We start from the raw sequence: 20,528 nt of genomic DNA, 5'->3' as shown, positions 1-20,528 counted from the left end.
GAACTGTATTATAAATTTGGTTGAAGATGAGTTACATTTTTTATTAAATTGTCAAATGTTTTCTCTTTTAAGGAAGGAGTTAATCTACAACTGTTTAAATAAAAACATAATTAATTCCACAAATATTAGTTCTCAGTTTATGTGGTTGTTAAGTAATGAAGACACAGTCACTGATGTATGCAAACATATATAGCTAAGTACATAAACATGTGTTTTTTTACTTGGAATAAAAGTGTGAAATCATTTTGTTTGCTGCTTATAAAGTAAAATAATTACTTATGTTTTTACACTAGAGTAACTCCCCTTGGAACACATATACTTCGATACTTGTGTAGTATTAATTTTGAGATTTTTAAGATTGTTTAAATGATAATCTTTGTTGTATCTATGCTATTAATGATTATGTTCATAATTGCATGAGCTTTCTTTAATAAAATATTTCCTATTTCGTATTTCGTATTTCTATTTCGTATTTCGTATAAAAATTAAGAATTCATCTGACCAGGATAAAAAAAATAATGTTTCTCCGGTTTGGAAACGTCAGAAATTTTCTTTCAGCATATTTAACTCGATTATTATAAAGCTTTTAAAAAACGCATCATTAATGTGACATTGAGACATGACGATGTTTCCTTTCCGGATAAACATTAATTGGAAAATTGTTCATTCATTATTTGAAAAAAAAATAAAGATTGATTGATCATCAGATGGCTTGCAACATAGCCTTTATCGTATAATGGCATTAGGAGAATAGGTACTAGGGGCGAATTCGATTAGGGGCGAAAAGACTCGCTGTCATAAAATACGAAACTAAACAGTGAATTTACTTTGGTTGCTACATAAACAATATGGCGTCGTAAGGTAGATATTTTCGTCAAGGAGAGTAAATGTAATTATACCTCTATAAATTGTAAAGAACAAAATTACCAGATCTGACTGTATTTGTCAGCAATATGAGTCAGGAGCTCAGCGTTCAAACAGTGGTTTGAAAGGACAGGGTGCTGAACTGAAAACGTGCACTATAGCCCCAAAACGGATAAAAATAGACATTTTGTGTGCGTTTCACTAATTCACATACATTTGTTTGTACTAGCCAACTATAAGACCACCCACAAACTACTTAAATAATTATTTCAATTAATTCCCCATTGCAACAAACACTATTTTATTTTTATAAGACAAGACAATAATAAAAGTGGTAGGTTCAGTTAGATCCCATTTTGGCCCTAAATTATATAGCAGTTTTACAAAGTTGTTAAAATGTAAATTTTTTTACTATTAATTGGAAAGTAAAATACTTCGGTTACATAAATATGGGCTGATTTTAACAATACAATGCACATATATCGAGTACTAGCATCATTAAACAGTGCTCTAGCTAGAATTCAAAAGGGGCAGGGTGCCAGTGGAGGGCAGGGCACTTTTTTATGATAGGAGAAGGCACTGCTCATTTTTTTTTGTCTACGTCCCTGCGTGTATCACGATTTCACATATTTTTTTTTCTGTATATATTGTTAATAAAGATGCATAAGTTGTTGTTTTGATTATTTATTCTATAAAATTTGCATAAGAAAAGTCATTCATACTACATGTTCATAAAACATGGCAATACACATTCATACTATTAACCAAAAGAGGCAAAATAAACTTACTTTTCTCCCCCACCCCCTCTCCTTCCAAAAGAAAGATCATAAACTAAACATCTCATAGTTGACCATACATGTACATGACAGAGTACTTTAAAAATTTCATCTAGAGCTTGACCCTCAACACCTGTTTTCATTGTTCATGTTCAGAAATATATTATTTAGCATAGCTTCATCAAGTTGATTTGTGATGAGAGTTAAACTGCACACTTTCAGGTTAGAAAGTACATAGCTTGGACACCTGTTCAGAACTTTAAAAATTCCATTTAAATTTCTATTTTGACAATGTATAAAACATGGATTGCCAAAAGTATGATTATCAAAAATAAATTGCAATATATTTTTTTTTGTATGTTCAAAGACAGTTAATATCCTTGAGGTAACATTCTTATATAATTTTGTATTCAATTGGTTATTTTTTCCTATTTTTAGTGCTAGATAATATTTTAGGAGCACAATTTTGTAATAAGCTTTTTCAGGGGAAATAACTCCAAAATTAATTTCCATGTTTACGTCTGCTTGTCGCTCACAAGTTGAGATGAGCGATGTTTCTGTAAAGGCATAGTTTTATTTTGATAACTTCAATTCAATTCTAAATTCACGAAAGTCTTCATTCATACACTCTTCCATGGTGACTTGAGGATCGAAAAGAAAATGCCGACACATTCATCATATTTATGACAAAGGTACATTGTTTTAAAATTAAATTACCTAGTAATTAACACCTTTGAAGTCTTATCCACTATAATTGATTGTAATGACATGATTAACCTCGTTACCTGGGGGCAATCACCAGGTGTCAGATATGTAATTGAACTTCTGATAAGAAATCGATGAAATAAAAGGCAATTTTACCAAAACGGCACAAGGGTTTTTCGAAAAACGGCGTCAGGGCAGAAGGGCGCGGCTGAGGGCACACAGGGCGCGGCTAAGGGCACCCAGGGCGCGGCGCCCTTCTATTTTGGGCTAACGAGACCACTGATTAAAGTCTTGCTAAATTACTGAAATCGTCAAGATTTTAGCATTTGAGTAAATTTTTAAACGGTTTCCGTTTTGTGTTCATTCTTAATAATAAAATGTAAGTTGTATTTGATGATAATACGTAACATATATAAAGGTTGAGAATGAACACTGATGTGGCCACTTTCGTTTTTGACAAAAGCCATCTGAAAAGTGACATATTATGGCATATTTGACAGATTTTTCATATTTACACTTAAATTTGAGCATCTATTAACCCATTCAACGCTATACACAGCATATGCCGCGATGACATACGCCATCCGCCACTGCTATTCGCGGCATATTCCGCGATGAAAACGGATTTTTCATAAGGACTCTTAAACCATTCGGTTTTCATTCTGGTCCTCTCTAATTTTTCCTTGTATGAATCGAGGATATACAAGGTCTCATTTGCGCTTTAAATCCCGGCAATTTTTATTGTAAAATCATGCAGTAGAAGGAATATAAAAACAAATATTTTGACAAATGCAAATGGCGGAAATCGGAAACGAAGCTGTAAATATGGAAATATTTCAGCATTTCTAGGGCAAAACTGACGACGAGGATTACTTAAAAGGTTTTTTGTTATCTCCATGTGTTAATTACATTCAATTCGTGTGGGAAATATGATTTGATCGATCATTACGAGACGTAGAAAAAGGGGGGAAAACGGAGGTTGACTGAAAATTTTGAGGACGGAACCACTGATTTGTGCCCCAATTACATAATACGTTGTGTATGGTGCAATACGCTACGGAATCGAGCAATAGGTGTCTTCTTTATTATATGGCAGATAAAACAACAAAATAGATGAAGACTAAAAGTAGTTTTTATTCAAAATTCAACACAAATGTAAAAAATTACACCTTTTACCTGTTAATTACCTGAAAATGCAGGTAACCTGATAAAAAATTTACTGAAATAACTGCCTAACATTACAGTTCATACTCTCCTGAGCATTTTTCATGCAATAACTTTCTCTGTATCTCTTATAATATAAAAGATACAGCAGTCTGAAAAGGAATATACTGTTCTAATGAATGAACACAAAAAAAATGCAGCAGCAGCAGCCATTTTTCTAATTTTTTGTGTAGCGTTTAAAGGGTTAAGACTACATCAGTAAAAATCTTCCACATTAACTAGCTAAATGGACTAAAATTAATACTTAAGTGTTGATCAGTAAAACAGCAAAATTGCTCACAATACAATCGAATCAAGAATAAATGCACAAAATTCAATACTACAAGTATATCTGTCAGAACTCATAAAACTACCAGGTTAAACAACACTGTAATAAAAACTAAGTATATTGCTATTGCTGTCATGTTTATAATTTAATTGACATTTGCATGATTTATAGTTGGAAATAAGCTAGAAGTTTTCAGTTCAGAACATAGACAAACCTGACTTAAAAAAAACCATTACAACAAACAAAACAGAAAACTAAAGGAAAACTCATAATCATTTAAATAGAAATTTGAGACCCCTCCTGGAAAGGGTTACTTTGTGTGATAAGTGCCTGACAATACGAAGTGAAAAACAATAGTTCATAAATTAGTTTTCTTGTTTGAATTGTTTTACATTTGTCATGTCATGGCATATAGCTTTTATAGCTGACTATGTGGCTAGGCTTTGTTCATTGCTGAAGATCGTAGATTGACCTTTAGTTGTTTTTAAATTTCTGTGTCATTTGTAAAGAGTTGTCTCATAATTATTCTTTCTTATACAACTGTATACAAAGCTGATTGTCATGAAATGGAATAATCTGCTAAAGTTGCAATATTTCAATAATACTTTTTCAGATTTGTCTTTCATACCTTAAGTCGTAGCTTTTGAAAAAAACAACAATGGGGAAGAAAAAGGGTGGAAAGAAAAAAGGAGGAAAGAAAGGGAAGAAGGGAGGAAAAAAGAAGGAAGTACAGATGACAGCAAAAGAAGCTATATTAGCATATCAGTGAGTTATATATATACTAGACAGTTATGTTAAATTAATCCAACTTTGTTTTACGTTACAGAAAGACTCAACAGTAACTGAGATAAAGTATTCCAATGTGTGCTGAATTCTGTCATATACATATGTAGACAGAATTTGTGTCACTTCCAAAATACCCCAAAAATATCAAGTTGTAAAACCCTATATCAACAGAACATGTGGAACTAATCAGATATATTTTAAGGAGCCATTTAAGAACTGAGGAAAGAAGCCTTTAATTTGTTTATATGACAGTACATATAGTTATTATAGAATAACGGTGACACACTTTTACTTTTGAAATTAAACTGTAAATAGAAATACAGGCTTTATATTAAGTTTGTATAGAAAAGTAGATTATGTCAGAATTTAACATATACAATGTATGAAACTTTATTTTACTTTTAAGGATTGGTATTGTTGAAAAAAAGTTAGAAGACCAGATGTATGAAATCAGAGGCTGGGAAGACAAAATAAAAAGAAATGAAGAGAGGGTTTGTATATTTCAGTTTATGCCAAAAAAGAATTGTCACCAGATGTGAAATGTGAGGCAGCATTACAAGAAGTGTATTTTTGAAAAACTTAATTTTTTGACAGTACTGGTTCACTTGTATCAAACTGAAAGCAGTATTTAAAAACACACACATGCAACGCTCGTAAATACACTGAAAAAAAATGATATGGTATGATTTGTTTGCATACAACACATGTTTCTTGAATAACCTCCATCAGGTACGTATGTGGGAGGTCACACATATAAAACACTAGAGACGACAAAAACGAAAAGAGTCTAAATAGATCAACCAAAAAGGTCTAAATAGAACAGTCAAAAGTGTCTAGATAGAATAGCCTAAAGGGTCTAATAAAACCTGCCAAGAGGGTCTTAATAGAACAGTCAAAAGTGTCTAGATAGAATAGCCTAAAGGGTCTAATAAAACCTGCCAAGAGGGTCTTAATAGAACAGTCAAAAGTGTCTAGATAGAATAGCCTAAAGGGTCTAATAAAACCTGCCAAGAGGGTCTTAATAGAACAGTCAAAAGTGTCTAGATAGAATAGCCTAAAGGGTCTAATAAAACCTGCCAAGAGGGTCTTAATAGAACAGTCAAAAGTGTCTAGATAGAATAGCCTAAAGGGTCTAATAAAACCTGCCAAGAGGGTCTTAATAGAACAGTCAAAAGTGTCTAGATAAAATAGCCTAAAGGGTCTAATAAAACCTGCCAAGAGGGTCTTAATAGAACAGTCAAAAGTGTCTAGATAGAATAGCCTAAAGGGTCTAATAAAACCTGCCAAGAGGGTCTTAATAGAACAGTCAAAAGTGTCTAGATAGAATAGCCTAAAGGGTCTAATAAAACCTGCCAAGAGGGTCTTAATAGAACAGTCAAAAGTGTCTAGATAGAATAGCCTAAAGGGTCTAATAAAACCTGCCAAGATGGTCTTAATAGAACAGTCAAAAGTGTCTAGATAAAATAGCCTAAAGGGTCTAATAAAACCTGCCAAGAGGGTCTTAATAGAACAGTCAAAAGTGTCTAGATAGAATAGCCTAAAGGGTCTAATAAAACCTGCCAAGAGGGTCTTAATAGAACAGTCAAAATTGTCTAAATAAAACGGCCAAATGGTCTGTAGAGTGCAGTTAAAACAGTTTGAAGGAGTTGCAACCTTAGATTTAGCACAATTATACCATTGCATTAACTGAAAAATTATTTATTAAATCATTCCAATTTGGAAGCATTCACTTGTTAGAAGGTGGTACCCAGTCATTATTTTTTTTTGTATTTTATCTTTAGAATGCAAAGTTGAAAGCTGATCAGAAGTTACTTATTAATGAAATGTTAAAAACGGCCAAAGTTCTTGAAGAAAAGTGGGATACAGAAGAAATGAGAAAGAGAGAAGATGTGGTAGTTGTTATGAAAGATTACTGGGAATGGCAGAGACAACAAGAAGAGGAGATTGAAGGTGCTGGTTATTACAGTATTTCAATTTGAACTTTTAGTAATTACATTACATGTATGTTTCATTATACATGTAATACGTTATTATGATTGGCTAACAACAATCTTCTATCATTCTGAAATCAACTTAATTTCAAAATTTAATGTAACTTTCATGATGACATTAGATTCCACAATAAAGTGCACAGGTAAAGTAAAGAATTACTAGATAGAAATCATGATTTCATGGTCCCAGAAAAAAATGTAATTATAAGAAATGAATGCTTCTTTTAGTAATTTTACAGGGTTGCAAAAGCGTTGACCATGCACACATTTTTAGAATGAAGCTCTACTGTTCTTCATACAAAATGTACTTGGGTCAACGCTTTTACACCCAAATAAATTTAAAATTTACAAAAAAAAGCATTCAATTCTTAAATGCTTGAGCGTACACCATATATAAATGTTTTAACATCATTGTATATCACACTTAGTCTTATATGACCATTTATATAAAAATCTATATTGTTATTCATCTATATTATCATTCCTGTACTAGAACAGATCATAGTTAGAAAATATATATCATAGGTGTTTGTGGTGAATTAAAACGAAGTATATATTCAAAAGTAAGAGCAAGAAAAAAGATACCAAAGTTCAAAACTCAAAATACAAAAGCAAGCTGACAAATGCCATGACAAAATCAAAGAAAAGACTAAAATAAGTATTGAAACACATCTTAAAACCCTATAGACCAAGCAACTAAAACCTCGCTTAAAATCATGGGCGATATCAGGTGTAGATTTTTTAATAAAATGATCATGTCTATTGTCTTATTATTAAGTTTAAAAACAAGTAGGTAAATATATCATTTCTTCTATTCAACATAAACATCAGAGAAGGATTTATATTTATTTTAGCTATTAAAAAGAAAATTGAGGGTGCAGAGAAGCAAATAGACACGGAAGACAAGAATTTAACGTACTGGACAGATTACAAAGATAGAGGACAGAACGATCATAAACAACAGATAATGCTTCTAACCAAAGAAATGGAAGACATGGAAAATAGTTTTAGTGAAATGATACGTAAGGAAGGAAATTGTTTTATTTTGTCAGCACCATTCAAAAGATAATAAGTTTTAGTACTTATCCATCTTTTTTTTTTCAATTTTAATGTTTTTGATAACTAAAAAGATAAAATATATTATTTTGTATCAACAACTTGCATTGACAAAACTTTTAACTAACTTTGACTCATTTTAAGACAATAATTAAGATTACCTTCTATAAATGTTTTAATACTTTGTACAGCAAAATATAGGTTGTATAATAAACAACAAATTGATAATTTCGAAGAACTTGTGCACAGGAAGAGTTATAATCTTACATTTCAACGAAAAACTTCAAAACATGTTTGTTGTAAAGAGATCTATCTAAAATAAGTCCGATATTATACTACTATCTCATCTTTCAATTTCATAGTGATTCATTTAAAATTATTGGATTATCTCCCATTTTCTGAAGTTCTCTATTTTATCAAATCCATTAGAAGATCAGTTTCTTATAATTAAACATAGAACACAATTTCAATCATTAGAATAATGAAGGCACTTTTTCTTAATCTTTGTCATCATTTTTCTACTTTAGAAAAGTTTCTCTAGACTGGAATTTTCTTATTTTTTAATATTTATGCACCATGATTTATTCATGGATGCCAGTTTTGACTAATTCATAAATCTGTTAATTTAAGATTTGCAAAATGACAATGTGCATATCAAGTTCTTGTGGGTAACCTGCTCCTGGGTTTGACACAAACTGTAGGTTAAACAATTTTATGTATTCCTAATTGTAAAAAAATCTAATATCTTTTTGTTTTTGCTCAATCAATTATGAAATGCAAATAGTGAAATAATAATTCGCTTTTAGCAGCCAGTATGGTTAATTTTTTTCAAAATAAGCTAAAAAACATTGATTATGAATTATTCACAATTCGACCTTATTGAATCCATATTCATGTGAACTTCAATTTAACCCCTTAGTTAGCTTGAGATGTATAACACGTGAATTATAAGTGTAAAGTTATTTAAAGGAAAAAAATGTCAACATTGAAAGTGAAACAAAGATAAATCATTTTATTGACTGATTTAATCCACACAAATTCATTTTTATACCGGTAAAAACGATGATAAACATTTATTTTTCATCTATAATATGAAATTAAATAGACCTAGAATAACCCAACAGCATGAGTTTGCTTAATCTATTTATATCTCTATTTATGTTTACATAGTATATATGGTCATCGCATGATTTTAGAGGTCAACTCGATAACTAATTAGATGGCGTCTGGACTAAAATTCACACAAAAAGAAGCTACATATTTTCATGCTCTTGCCCTGGTCATTGTTTATTTTAGACTTTCAATAGTTGGAATAAATGTTTTACATTTTTATAAATAAAATATGAAAATTTGATTAAAATCGGTGAATATGAATTTGACAGCTAGTGCCCCTTTTAATGTTGGCCCAGCATGATTAAGGAAAATCTAAACTTGGTAATAAATACTAAAGTACTAAGAATTCATACAACTCTGTTTTTGGGATACGATTGCTTTCAAGCAATCTGTAGACTGATACCAGTGGCTCAGGGCATTGCCCTCACGTCAATCGTTTTATTCTAAACACTAAGGAACATCTCATATTCTTATGATTTTCTTGCTTTAAAAATGTAAAAACAAACAAAGGGATTGAACTTAAACAACTTTACTATAATGTTCTTTCATAATCTTCATGTTTGATATTTCTCTTGACTTATATGCGTGTTTTTAACAACACGGAAAATCATAATTAAGCAGTATTTATATTTAGTGTTTTTATATATTTAGAAACACGTCAGAGGGAATTCCCCAGTTTTGATAAAAATGCGAGAGTTCTCTGAATTTCGATAAATCTGTTTCTGTCATATAAGAACTGAAGTGGAGTTTCTCTTATATGTCACCGTTATGAAACTGATATTTGATATTGTACTTCCATAAAGAAATAGAGAACCATCTAGGTCGTTTAATTAACATTTAATATACGTTCTTGCTCCATAGTTTGTTTAGGTAATTATGCGCATGCATATAGTTTTCTCGACTTCAAGGGGTATAAGATTGAATGGTTGCTCTGGATTCCCCACTCAGTTGATTGATTTAAAACTCATGGGATCGTTTCTATGTTTGTCTGCTACTGAGGGTTATTGTTGTTTCATAATTTTAAATCATATGCATCATTGAAATTAAAATAAATATAGTCCACATCGCAACACCCCTTACAGCAAAATGGAGTCTTCCATATTATCATTTCCAGTTGTCTCCCTTCCAGAAGTGACCTCCGTAAATTCTGAAAACAAATCATGTCGAGAAAAATTAACTCGTTCTGTCGATAAACGTCGTGTAATATTAAATACGATCGCAATTTAAACCGGGGAATGTGTACGGAAAGGAGTCATTACCACTGACCCAAAGGAAATTAAATATTTTTAAAAGAGTTAGGAATGGGGTTCTTCCTAGAATTATCGTAGGAAAAAGGGTGATAAGATACGAAGTGAAATACCTTCTCTCACTCTGAGTCTCTGCTGTGACTGCTGTCGAAAGTAAACTTGGAATTGATAGTACAAAAATAAAACACAATGAGTACATTGTTCATACATTTGTATCTGGGATTGGCTATTTTGTAACTTCAGATTACGTACATTTTACATGTGCAGTTGAATTAGTTTTGAAAATAATATTATCCAGCTACATGTATACATGTGTCAATGTAAACAATGGCAATCGTATCCCTCAGAGCAATCTGCTCTTTGATTATTTTTTTTTATTGAAGAATTTCATTTAGATATGCTTTAGCTGTCTACCATTTTGGTGGAAATTTTGAGAGGCAAAACACAAATGTGTCAAATTTTAATTTTATAATATTATACAATTTCAGGTCATCTTGAAACATCGAATACAAAAGATAAAAGCAAAATAAAGAATTTTACAGAGGAGAAACTAATATCACAGAAAACTGAAGCTAAAGATGTAAGTGTCTAACTGTTTAACTGTACGAGGAGTTGACATACATAAATAAAGCATCGAAAAGGGATGTATATATATTGACAAACAGAAAATATCCATTTCCTGGGGAACGAATTATAACATACAGGTTACACTTTGTAACTAATTTCCACAAAAACATGGTCAATAATGAGCTTAAAGCATGAAAGCTCTTGAAATAAAAATAGCAAACTTGCTGCACATAAGATAACCCATTGCTGACAGCATAAATACAGTTTATGCTCTTTAGATATACTGTTTCATAAAGCGACCTGATTAATGTAACTATTCATAAAATTTATGGAATTCTAAGATATGATTTGTAAAATGATTCTGTAGTTCTTACATTTTTTTTTTAAATAAAAGAAAATATATCAGTGACACTTATTCATTAATAAATGAAGCTTTCTTAGTGAATGACTGAAGTAATCACAAAAAAAAAGATATTTATTGAAAAATTTAAAGATCTTTTGATAAATTTGGATAAATATAAAAACACCTATTATAGGATTTCCCTTAATAACTGTAAATTCAGAAGATTATTGGGTGCATTTATTATTGTGATTTTTGTCATTTGAGACTAAAATGTGATTTTAATTTTTGTGATATTGAGAAAAATTCTGTTCAATTCATATAAAAAAAAATGTGTGTTTAAATTATTGTGATTATAACCCAGTAGCATTTTTTGCAATAATGAAAACATAACAATATTTTCTGAATTTTCAGTAATATAGTTATCTTTGGACTTGCACATTCACAAAAATATAGAATGCAAACTGATTTTCATAAGACCAACATGGAACAGTTTTTATAAGATCCCTTAGAAACAAATAAATGTGTTAGAGCTTGTCTATTTTATACACCCAAAGGTATGATATGATGTCTTCATTAAGTCGTGGTTGATATGTCTTGTTCATGCATTGCCATCTGAATTTTAATATTTATGATATTCTATTTTTGTACAGTTAGTTTATTATTCATTATATTGTAATTTTAGAAAGCTATTGGACAACTTGACAAATACAGCCGACAGGAAATATTGGATAAAGAGTGGTTACATAGGGAGGTATGGAGGATATTTGAATTTTAAATGATTTGAAACTATGGACTTGGCAATCAATTAATTTGACTATGCATTCTTTGTAAAAACAATGACATATAAAAACTTCACAGGAAAATATTAAAATGACTAAGAAAAAAACATACTTAACATAACGCACTCAATATGTATCCATGGGGTTCACACCTACGACCAAATTTGACCTTTAAACTGAGGACAATGAAAACTTTCTTTTAATATTCAAGCTTTGGGTATCATAAAAATAAAATTGAGAATGGAAATGGGGAATGTACCAAAGAGACAACAACCCGACCATAGAAAAAAACATGACTATTAATTCAAACAAAGCATACACTTTTTACAAATAATTGGCACAGAAATAAATTCTGGGCGAAAACATAATTAAACTATTGTGGCTTTATTTTTGGACTGCAAGCAAAGGGAAATTCTTGTAGACCAACCTTTTTTTCATGGAGTCCAATAAAAATAAATACTTGTAATTTTACGTAAATGTGTATCAAACTATTTTTTTTTTTTCAATTTAAAGATTTATTTAAAATGTCAAACCTGGCATATTTTTAGATGACATTACAATTGTTCAAAAAAGGCACAGAACAAAATATATGTTTTAACAATAAGAGTTATATTTGTATACCAGAAGGAAAGGGAAATAATTGTGTTCTGAATATGGGATAGAGATACTTAAATTAATTGAACTCATCTTTATTTGAATTTTTTTTTATATAAGAATAATATCAACAGCATCACATTAGCCCTTTAAATATAATAAAACTATTTTATTCAGGTTGAGATTCACAAAAGAGAGGCAGAAGAGCTCCGTCAAGTTGTTGAAAATCTTGAGAAAGATAATTTAGAAATTATGAGTGAACTGTTTGAATGTAAGATTGAAGACTTGAAGGTTTCAAGGTAAGTTAGTTAAACTGTGGGATTTGAATTTTTGTAGCATTCCTCAAATCTTTCATTAAACTGTTTTAATGATTGTCAAATCTTAGATTAATCTTTATCCTGTAGATTCACCAATTCTCATCACACTTATCTGGTAATTGTTCGATGCGACCAACAATTAATTCACACAAAATCTTCTGAATTAACAGGACAAATAATACATATTGTTTATACATTTTAAATACAGTAAGAGGCATTGGAAGAATACCATTGTTCAAAAATCATCAGGGCTGTTCCATTAAAACATACATGTACCAAGGGAAGGTACTCTGAAAACACAGTGACCTACCATAGAAGCAATTTTAGTGACCTGCATGCATTTTTGGTCCTTTCAACACAATATTTCACACCCATCTTAGTGGCAAATTTAATTTGCCTTCCATATAAAAAAGAAGATGTTGTATGACTCCCAATGAGACAACTCTTCACAATAGACCAAGTGACACATAAATTAACAACTATAGGTCAATGCACAGCCTTTAACAATATATTTGTGTACAAGGAGTGACATTTTCCATGTACCGTTAGATAAATGAAATCATTAATTGTCACTTTTAATACTGTATGATAACATTTGCTCAGTTTTCTTTTGCTTTTTAGAAACTTTTATTTGACCCAGTTTGATGATGATGAAAATTTAGAAGAAGATGGAGTTCTAGAGATGGATATGAAACAATTATCTATTAACCAAGCTAAAACTGGGGAACATGAATTTATTCATGAAAACAATGCTGGAGAAAGGATAGATACCACTGTGGGTAAAGCTAGAGGTATGAATATATCTGTTGGAATTTCAGTAGTAAGAAATTGCAGTGAATGTGAATCATGATGCACATTTGTTAAGATATTATTTTACATTGTTATAATTATTTGAAATAAAAGGGATGTTTTGTAAAATTCAGTTAGATAGTAAATGTAGCTAAGCAAAACCAAAGAAAAAAACAACACTTAATGTGATGTTTTGATAGCTGCATAGAAGTGATCAATTAAAGCAGACTAGTATAGTCCTGTTGCTGAAATATATCTGGAGCATCATTGCTTAATGTACTTTAAAAAAAAATTGACTTCTAATTTTCTTGATTTCTTTTTGGAATTCCTATAGTGACGTCGTGCAAAAATGTGACATATAAAGAACACATTATTCTGTGAATCTTTGAAAGGGAAGAATAAATTTTGTTTAGATATTGTCAAAAAAACATTAGAGAAACAGATTCAACCACCATATCTTGTGTATTAAGATACTTGATGCAGTGGTGGCATCACACGTTTCTCCAACACAATTTGATGGAATAACTTTTAATAGTTACAAAAGATGATGTATGGGTGCCAATGAGACAACTCTCCATCCAAGTCAAAAGTAAACCATTATAGGTTAGAGTACGGTCTTCAACATATGCATTGAGCTTTGGCTCACACTGATCAGCAAGCTATATTAAAGGTCCACAAAAATGATAAGTGTAAAACCATTCAAACCGCAAAACCATTGCTCTAGTCTATATAAAAAACGAAAAATGATAAACACTTATGAACCCCATCAACAAACGACAACTAAGTAACATCAGGTTCCTGACTTAGGACAGGTTCAAACAAATGCAACAGGTTTAAACGTTTTAATAGGTACCAACCTTCACCCTTACTGGAAATAATAGTGTAACATTACAACATAGAAAGATCCACTATAAAATATCAATTGAAATGGCTTAACTCAATCAAAAGACATATTAACAAAAGTGAACATACACAGAGCCAAAAAATTAGATCTAGGGCACAATATAAATACAAAATCAGTAAAACAACGGGTGAATAAATAAAGACAATAAGTTTGTTCAGCATCCATAACATGATCCTTCATAATTTGTGAGGGCTTTCAAGATCTTTCAGACATCTGTTTTTCAGATGCTTTGAATTACTAGTATTGAATTCTTCGCCCAACAACACAAGATCAGCTACAATTATTTTTTTCAATGCCAAATTTACAGGTTGAATAAGTTTAATATTGGATATTTATTGATCAGAATTATATTGCAAATTTGAAATTTTAATTAAATCAGAATTAAGAAACTTTATTATAGATATGCTTAATCATTAATGGTGCATATTTATCTCTATAAATATCAAGAGAGACAATTTATTTAAGACTTGTTGTTTGTTTTATACAGCCAGACAAATGAGTTCTACACAGAGAGCTATAGAAGACAGAGTATTCTCTATATATATCAAGGGAGACAATTTATTCAATATTTGTTTTGTTTTTTTACAGCCAGACCAATGAGTTCTACACAGAGAGCTATAGAGGACAGAGTATTCTCTATATATATCATGGGAGACAATTTATTCAATATTTGTTTTACTTTACAGCCAGACCAATGAGTGCTACACAGAGAGCTATAGAGGACAGAGTATTCTCTATATATATCAAGGGAGACAATTTATTCAATATTTGTTTGTTTTTACAGCCAGACCAATGAGTGCTACACAGAGAGCCATAGAGGACAGAGTATTCTCTATATATATCAAGGGAGACAATTTATTCAATATTTGTTTGTTTTTACAGCCAGACCAATGAGTGCTACAAAGAGAGCTATAGAGGACAGAGTATTCTCTATATATATCATGGGAGACAATTTATTCAATATTTGTTTTATTTTACAGCGAGACCAATGAGTGCTACACAGAGAGCTATAGAGGACAGTGTATTCTCTATATATATCATGGGAGACAATTTATTCCATATTTGTTTTATTTTACAGCCAGACCAATGAGTGCTACACAGAGAGCTATAGAGGACAGAGTATTCTCTATATATATCAAGGGAGACAATTTATTCCATATTTGTTTTATTTTACAGCGAGACCAATGAGTGCTACACAGAGAGCTATAGAGGACAGTGTATTCTCTATATATATCATGGGAGACAATTTATTCCATATTTGTTTTATTTTACAGCCAGACCAATGAGTGCTACACAGAGAGCTATAGAGGACAGAGTATTCTCTATATATATCAAGGGAGACAATTTATTCCATATTTGTTTTATTTTACAGCGAGACCAATGAGTGCTACACAGAGAGCTATAGAGGACAGAGTATTCTCTATATATATCAAGGGAGACAATTTATTCAATATTTGTTTTGTTTATTACAGCGAGACCAATGAGTGCTACACAGAGAGCTATAGAGGACAGAGTATTCTCTATATATACATGTATCATGGGAGACAATTTATTCCATATTTGTTTTAGTTTACAGCCAGACCAATGAGTGCTACACAGAGAGCTATAGAGGACAGAGTATTCTCTATATAATATATATCATGGGAGACAATTTATTCCATATTTGTTTTAGTTTACAGCCAGACCAATGAGTGCTACACAGAGAGCTATAGAGGACAGTGTATTCTCTATATATATCATGGGAGACAATTTATTCTATATTTGTTTGTTTTTACAGCCAGACCAATGAGTGCTACACAGAGAGCTATAGAGGACAGAGTATTCTCTATAGTAACAAAACAGAACATAGACAGTGATGAAAGCGATGGTAAGTAGAAGTTGAAGAGATTTGTGTTTTTTAAAAGTACACAAAATATTCATCAATCTTATTATGTCCCCTTTGAATGAAGAAATATGTTTTGTTTTAAATTATCTTTTTGTTTTCATTGTATGGTTCTTTTAATATCATTATTTTTTATTTATAACTTCTTTTTTTTCGACCTAAACTTTTATATTTAGCATTGAGGTATATCACCTTAATGGATGGAATGAAATATGCACTAATTTCTTTTCTTTATAAATTGTGTATTCAAATGACTTTAAGATAAATAAATACAGTAAAAATATATTACTGATTACTTTTTAATAAATGCACCTAGAGTTTCACTCACCCAAACTAATTTCTTTTCAAAACCTGATACTTTTAAAACAGCTCTTTTTTTCCTTTTTTAAAAATTAAATCTGTAAAAGTAAACCATAATAGGTCAGAGTACGGTTTTCAAAAATGACTAGTGTTAAACAATTCAAACAGGAATACCAATAATCTAATATATATAAAAAAAAAAACAAAAAAAAAACCACATCAACAAACAACAACAATTGAACATGAGGTTCCTGACTTCGAACAGGTGCAAACAAATGCAGGGGGTTTAACCATATTTTTATAAGAATGGTTTTTTTTTACTTTTTTCATTTGAACAAAGACTCTCTTATTTAGGTATAAGCAAAATAATAGGTAGAATAATATTTGTTATCACATAGGGTACAGGGTTAAGTGATCAATCACTGTGAAAAAGGTTGCTGTGCTAGTTTTCTGAAACAATATATGCATCAATCATATGGGAATGGAGGTGACACTTCTTACAAAATTGCAACAAAAAGAAGAGTGCTTAAGGGTTAAATTAAAGTATATATATTTAGGTGAATACAGTTTACAACTTCACTGATAAAGGCCATTGGAAAATTATGTTACTCCATTATTCCTTAAGGATAAACTTTTGAAACTCAAAATGATACAAATATACAGATATGACTGTGGGTGCATGTTGGTGCTTTTGTTGTAAAAATACACATACTCTTTAACCACTAAACAGGTGCATAAATAAAATGGTGGAGGGAAATAAGAAAATAATGCACGTTTTAAAAATAGCACATATTACTTTTTTAGCTAAACGTGGTTGAAAGAAATGGTAGAAAATACAACCTTAATATATACAATTATTGTATAGGTCTTATTTTTGTTGTCGTTAGCAGAAAGTTAACTTGCTGCATCTATCCTCTTATTGTCTCTCTAAGTCATTAGGAAAAATACATTAAATATTGTTATTGAATCAATAAATCCATGCTATATTTTCTAAGTTTTATGATTTCTGAACTAAATAAACTAATACTTCTCAGTTAAAATTATCTCTATAAATATATTTTCTGAAATTACAAATCCATTGTTTTTATTTTCAGTTGAAAAATATCTTTATTATTATGTTTTGTGAACTTATGAATCCCTGTTTTATTTTCAGTTGAAAGTGTTGAGACAGATCTTTTAGATAACATGTATTTTGAAGAGGAAGATTTTGGTGTAAGTTGCATTTAATGAATAAAAATAATCAAATTTTCTTTGAAAATCAATGCTAATTTTATAGAACTTTGAAAAAAATAATATTGTGGATGATTTTGCTTTAAACCCACCTACAGTTTTATAGTAATCCAAGTTATGCTATATTTTATTTGTTAAGTTAACCCACCTTTTCTGAAATTGTTAGCAATTACATGACCTCGCATATGGTAAGTTCTAGTAATATTCAGATGTCACACAAGAAGACATTTTATAGAAAATTAAGTTTTTATGGCATCTAGTATTGCGAAATCTTCAATCAAGTGTCTGGGAATCCTTAAAAGAGACAAGATGTAAAGAAGCTAGAAAAAAAATCATTATTTTACAATCAGATTTTGTCTAATTTTGTCTTAATTGAGAACAAATGAATTTCTGTGTAGGATATAAATTAATTGAATATATTATATAGGTTTATTGACACTTGCACAAATCTAACAAAAATAATGTTATGTAAGGTGAACATACAAATAATCCATTTTATCCAAAATGCCTTTTTGTAGGATTACCTAAAGCTTGGACCTTTGGAATTAAAACTATTGAACGTGACAGGGACACAAATGCCTATACACGTTCCTGAAGCTTTGACTGAAGAGGAAAGTGATGCTAAGAAATGTAAACCTGATGAATGGCCTGTCACAGCTCCTATGCTCAAAAGTATTCAGACATGAACAGTCATTATATGTTGTCAGTATTTCCTGTTAAGCTGAAATCTGATCATATCAAAGTTAAGAATATCAAAATGCCATATCCCTATAAAATACCAGGGACTGTCTCAGTTTTATTCTGAGGCTCAAATAGTGTGGAGTATTTCTTCCATATTTGTTTAAAAATTGACAGCTGTGATGAGATATCAAATGTTTTATTTCTCTGCAAGTTTATTTTTCTATTTATATGCAACATGGTTTTTTTTCTGTATGATTATATTTGTTGCATGTTAAGATACTGTGATCTTGTATTTGTCTATTTATTTTAATAAATATTTAATTGTTGGTTTTGCTCAACTTTATTTGTGAAATGTGACACTTTTCTTTTTTAATATTTGTTTGATAAAGGCTATTTTACTTATTCGTTAAGTTTTCAACATGCATTATATTCATTTGATATTGAATATGACATGATGTTTACTTCTGAATTTCTGATCTTTCTTGGATATATATAAATGTCCATTGTAATACACTAAAACCAACAAATTCCTTGGTCCATACTTTCAGGAGTTGTTTTCATTTGCTCTGTTGTATAAACAGCAGGTGATTTGCAAATTATGAGACAGAACAATCACAGATGATTGTGTATTTGTAATATCAAAAGATGTGACTGTTTTCACAAAAAAGATATTTGTTGTGATGAGAGTTGATAGAATACAGTTTGCATGTATAATATATAATATCAAAAAATAGACTCTTGCAATTTGTTTCTTAATACTATCAAAACCTTTGTTTTCCTGTCTTTTTTAATTGATCATTTTAATTTATGGTGAATTTATATCTTTTTGATATTGATAATATTTTTTTTTAATCTCTGCAGTGATTATTTTAACTAACTTGCATTGCGTACAGACATTTGCCAATGGTATTTCACCTCTTGTTATAATGGCAGTGTTTCTTTTAACAGTGAACAATTCTATTCATTTTGCCATTTGATAAGGAACTTTCCATTTTGAATATTCCCCACAGTTCAGTATTTTCATGATTTTACTTCTTATAGACAGATTGTTGTTGATATAATTGAGAGTAATCTAATTTTGAGGGAACATTATTTGAGTAAAAGTGTTTCTCTAAAACAATTCAAATTTAACAGTAATGTTTTGGAACTAATTACACCTTATGTAAGAATCCGGGGTTTTGATTGGTTAATAGCCAGTGTATTTTTCACCAATTTACTGTTATCAAATGAATATCGTTCATTTTTAACGCCGCTGGGGTATTTGCTAAAAGGATATGCCTTTTTTACCCTCTCTGCCGTGGTATTTGCCAAAAAATACTCTATCCGACTGGACGCTTGTAACGTCACGATCATCAATGCGTTTTAGTACATTAACATTCGGTGTAATTAAACAGATATATCATGTTATTGAGGGGTATTTGCGAAAAATACCAGTCTTGAGAATGAATTTCCCTCGCCTTACGGCTCGTGAAATTTAACATTCTCTCGACTGGTATTTTTCGCAAATACCCCTCCTTAACATGATATATCTGTTCAAAATTTGATAAAACATCTAAATAATTTATTATTTACTAGAAAAACTTTAAAATGATGGGAACTGCTAATTTTCCAAAGAATTTGTGATTAAAGAAAAACCCAAATTTTCCTGTGATACACCGTTTAGCTTTAATGCTTCATTAAGGAGTAGATCTATAATGAAATCCTAAATTGGATATTTGCTTGAATAACAAGGGATGCATAAAAACCTTTAATTAAATAATTGTATTGAATTAGATTCAATTTAATTGTTTTTTCTGTCAGATTTTATTCTGAATGTTCTGAGAATTAGATTATGATTGCATTAATGTAATGTAAGCTGATGCTTTTAACTTTCTATCGGTATTCTAAATACAATAAAAAAAAGATTGAAACCTTAGCGCTGTAGAAATCTTATAGAAAACCTATTGCATGCAATTCCTCATTAGTTTTACAAAAATACTGACAACTTGAAAAATCTAATTTGAAATTAAGTTAGAAATATTGTTGGAAATGTGTGTTAATTTTTGTCTCAAATTGATGGTCAAATTTTCCATTAAAAGCTCTATAATTCATCCGTCTTAAATATTAACCGTA

General features: G+C 30.5%; 1 protein-coding gene across 3 annotated transcripts; it reads left to right on the top strand.

Moving 5' to 3' along the window:
* Positions 1-805: 805 nt before the first annotated feature.
* LOC139493492 (coiled-coil domain-containing protein 83-like) lies at positions 806-18,742 on the top strand. 3 transcript variants are annotated; one of them, XM_071281923.1, is made up of 12 exons: positions 806-861; positions 4,451-4,602; positions 5,030-5,114; positions 6,405-6,573; positions 7,469-7,636; positions 10,519-10,610; positions 11,623-11,691; positions 12,491-12,612; positions 13,252-13,421; positions 16,101-16,190; positions 17,659-17,717; positions 18,254-18,742. In XM_071281923.1, the coding sequence occupies exons 2-12, from the start codon at positions 4,496-4,498 to the stop codon at positions 18,419-18,421; spliced, it is 1,299 nt and encodes a 432-aa protein (XP_071138024.1). In that variant the 5' UTR covers positions 806-861; positions 4,451-4,495; the 3' UTR covers positions 18,422-18,742. The 3 variants fall into 3 exon arrangements, with proteins under 3 accessions (XP_071138024.1, XP_071138023.1, XP_071138025.1); XM_071281922.1 differs by having other exon boundaries at positions 806-889; XM_071281924.1 differs by lacking the exons at positions 16,101-16,190; positions 17,659-17,717; positions 18,254-18,742 and adding an exon at positions 15,108-15,232 and having other exon boundaries at positions 806-889.
* The last annotated feature ends 1,786 nt before the right edge of the window (positions 18,743-20,528 follow it).

This window comes from Mytilus edulis, chromosome 10, assembly GCF_963676685.1.
Source record: "Mytilus edulis chromosome 10, xbMytEdul2.2, whole genome shotgun sequence".
Classification (NCBI taxonomy): domain Eukaryota; kingdom Metazoa; phylum Mollusca; class Bivalvia; order Mytilida; family Mytilidae; genus Mytilus; species Mytilus edulis.
The sequence above is the reverse complement of the archived record's forward strand: the minus strand, read 5'-3'. Positions and strand labels throughout refer to the sequence as shown.

Coding starts and splice junctions, on each gene's coding strand:
- LOC139493492 (XM_071281923.1), top strand. CDS start 4,496: ATGGGGAAGAAAAAGGGTGGAAAGAAAAAAGGAGGAAAGAAAGGGAAG. Junction 12,613..13,251: donor GAAGACTTGAAGGTTTCAAG/GTAAGTTAGTTA, acceptor TTTGCTTTTTAG/AAACTTTTATTTGACCCAGT. Junction 16,191..17,658: donor AGACAGTGATGAAAGCGATG/GTAAGTAGAAGT, acceptor TTTTATTTTCAG/TTGAAAGTGTTGAGACAGAT.